At 30.8% G+C, this 2,746-nt stretch overlaps 1 protein-coding gene across 1 annotated transcript; it reads left to right on the top strand.

Moving 5' to 3' along the window:
* Positions 1-583: 583 nt before the first annotated feature.
* LOC101493472 (uncharacterized) lies at positions 584-2,166 on the top strand. Its single transcript, XM_004510770.4, has 3 exons — positions 584-960; positions 1,114-1,169; positions 1,348-2,166. The coding sequence occupies exons 1-3, from the start codon at positions 796-798 to the stop codon at positions 1,934-1,936; spliced, it is 810 nt and encodes a 269-aa protein (XP_004510827.1). The 5' UTR covers positions 584-795; the 3' UTR covers positions 1,937-2,166.
* Positions 2,167-2,746: the final 580 nt, after the last annotated feature.

Below are 2,746 nucleotides of genomic sequence, written 5' to 3'. Positions count from 1 at the left end.
TACCGCACGCAGGGACATTATTTCGCGCGTCTCTACGACGCGCCTTCATTTAAAAACCAAATCATACATCATCATAAAATAAAGAAAATGATATAAATTTAGGAATTATTACGTAGACAAAATAAGTTTACCATCGTATATCCAAAATTTAAAGTAGAAAAAATATTATGACAATAATACCCTTCCATTGATATTTTTAGATAAGACCAAATGGAAAATGGAATAACCATATAAGAATGCTTAAATTCAAGTTGAACGGAATCTAGCATTTATGCTTTGGGGGTTGCACTGTGAACTTGTCACGACATGATCATTTCATTTTTTTTTTTATTAAAATTAAAAAAATCACTTTTCGACAAACCAAACGAGACTAGAGTATGACGTGGTTTATAGCGGCAGGGTTTTTCCTTTAGCACGCAGCTGATTATTCGTTGAGTAAATAACTAAAAAACGTAAGGGTAATAGCGTCTTAGCAAAACTCAAATACTTTTTAATTAGAAATTGTAAACTACAAACACATAAATTAATGAATGAATTTAATAACAACAAAATTGAATGAATGAATCGGAATGAATGAATAACCGAGAAAGCAAAAACCCTGATTATTATTACTATTATTATTAATTAACTTATTTATTATTATGATCGAGGTGGAGAAAAAGAAAAAGAAAAGATAGAGAGTGAGATCTAGGAAAAATAATAATAATAAAAAATTTGATTGAGAGAGAGTATAAAAAGCATTTTGATTGAGAGAAAAATGTGAGAATATTTAGGGTATTGTTTGTTCTCTTCTTTATGAGGATCCGAAAAAACGCGAAGCTTTCCCCTCTTCTTTTCACTTGTTCATCTTCATTACTTGAAAATGGTTCAGTTCCTGTTGAAACTTTCCAGACTCACATTTGTCACCTCAACCAATCTCCATGGGATGTAATCCCCTTTCACTCCAACAACTCAATCCAGGTTTCTTTTTCTTCTCAGATCTATTAGGGTTTTTTTAGGGTTCTTCATCTTCTTCTTATTATTCTTCTTCTCATTTCTTCAAGTTTTCAACTTTCTTTCAATTAGGTTAAATGGGTTTCTCTTTTTTATTTCATTTTCGTTTTTTTCACACAGTTCGATGACGAACACGATGCTTTCAAAAATAACCATTCGTTTGAAGCTTTTCAAAGGTAAGTAAACGTAAATCCCAATTCCATTTCTTTTTATTTTACTTTATTTTACTTGTTAAACCCATTAGGGTTTTTTATTTTTTATTTTATTTTTTTTAGTTCGATTCTACGAAAAACTATGTTGTTTGTTTTGTGTTTGATAATAATGCTACCAAAAAATATATATTAAAATAAACAGTGTGGTTTCGATGATGGATACTGAAGAAGTTGATGATAATAATAAACCTGCGATAGAGAATTTTTCTACGATGATGATTGATGATAATCAACGTGGTAAGAAGGTTGTTGATAAAGCTGCTTTGAGGAGAATTTCTAGTTGCAAAGAAATGTATAATGGTGGCAGCATTGTCGGCACACCGGTTCGCCGAGGTAGAGGCCGACCGAAGAAGTCGTCCGGTTCGGGTTCAGGTTCGAATAATAATAATATTAATAATAATGAATATTATTATTATTCTGGGTTTGGTCCATTGTGGAGGAAAAGAAGAAGTGATAAAAATGGAGAAGAGAATGATAATAGTAGTGGTGGAGGTGTTACTATTGAAGGAGGGGGTGAGAATAGTAATAATAATAATAATAGTAGTAATAATGTTGTTGTTGGTGTTGATGTTAATGTTGTTCCTTGTTGTTCGGAGATGGATATTGAGGGATTAGATTATGTTAATAATGATGATGAAGAAGAGGATGATTATGATGATTATGGTGATGACAATGGTAAGAGAAGAATGAGGAAGCCAGTGAAAGAAAGGTCACTAAAATCGTTGATGTGAACATGTTTTTATGTAATAATGGATAGGAACTAGCTAGGAAGAAGGGATAATATTATATAGTGTAAGATCGAGGGTTGGGGTTTAATGTTGTATGATGTTTATTATTATTATTATCGTAATTCTGTTGTTGTAATTTTGGTGATGCTAGGTTTGATTCTATGTATCTTTCTCCCTTTTCGGATATTTAGGGTTATGTATGAAATAATAATGCTATAATGTTTTTTGTTTCACATTATGTCGTATAAGATCGTGGGTGAGGTTAGCTTTGCCTCTCAATTCCAACAATACCGGGTTTTTTTCGAGTGTGAATGTGGTGTACCGTAAATAGTGTGTGGATCATTATTCTTTCAAATTAAAGGGTAAATCGGTAAATTTACTGAACACTTTTTTAATCTTTTTTTATTTTATTCTTTTATTACATCACCTTTTCTTTTTTACGGTAGCACATCATCTTTTTTTTGGTACAAATCACCTAATTTTTTAATCTCTATCTTATTTATTATATCTATCGTACCCCGTTTAAGGTGTGGATTTTTATATGTCTCTGATATACCAATGCTTTTTTCAGAAACGGAGGATTGGACTTTTTAAACTAACAGTTATATTCATGCATAAATATACTTGTGGGCCACCTGGCAACATATTTTCAAAATTAGGGTTAAATATGTTAAAATTTCAAATTTTCATTTTTGGTTTATAAAATTTTCTTGGATGAATAGTTCCCAAATTCCACAATATTTTTTTTAACAGTTTTACTTTCTTTCGTTAAGTCAATTTTGTGTATATAGCATTCTTATTTTTGAAGATTTT

The sequence above is a fragment of the Cicer arietinum genome, chromosome 7 (genome assembly GCF_000331145.2).
Source record: "Cicer arietinum cultivar CDC Frontier isolate Library 1 chromosome 7, Cicar.CDCFrontier_v2.0, whole genome shotgun sequence".
Lineage (NCBI taxonomy): Eukaryota > Viridiplantae > Streptophyta > Magnoliopsida > Fabales > Fabaceae > Cicer > Cicer arietinum.
This window is presented reverse-complemented; position numbering and strand designations above follow the sequence as displayed.

What these genes read in the sequence shown, in the direction of transcription:
- LOC101493472 (XM_004510770.4), top strand. Translation starts at nt 796, where the DNA reads ATGAGGATCCGAAAAAACGCGAAGCTTTCCCCTCTTCTTTTCACTTGT. An exon ending in ACTCCAACAACTCAATCCAG is followed by an intron (nt 961 to 1,113) that starts GTTTCTTTTTCT and finishes TTTTTCACACAG; the next exon opens with TTCGATGACGAACACGATGC. An exon ending in TCGTTTGAAGCTTTTCAAAG is followed by an intron (nt 1,170 to 1,347) that starts GTAAGTAAACGT and finishes TAAAATAAACAG; the next exon opens with TGTGGTTTCGATGATGGATA.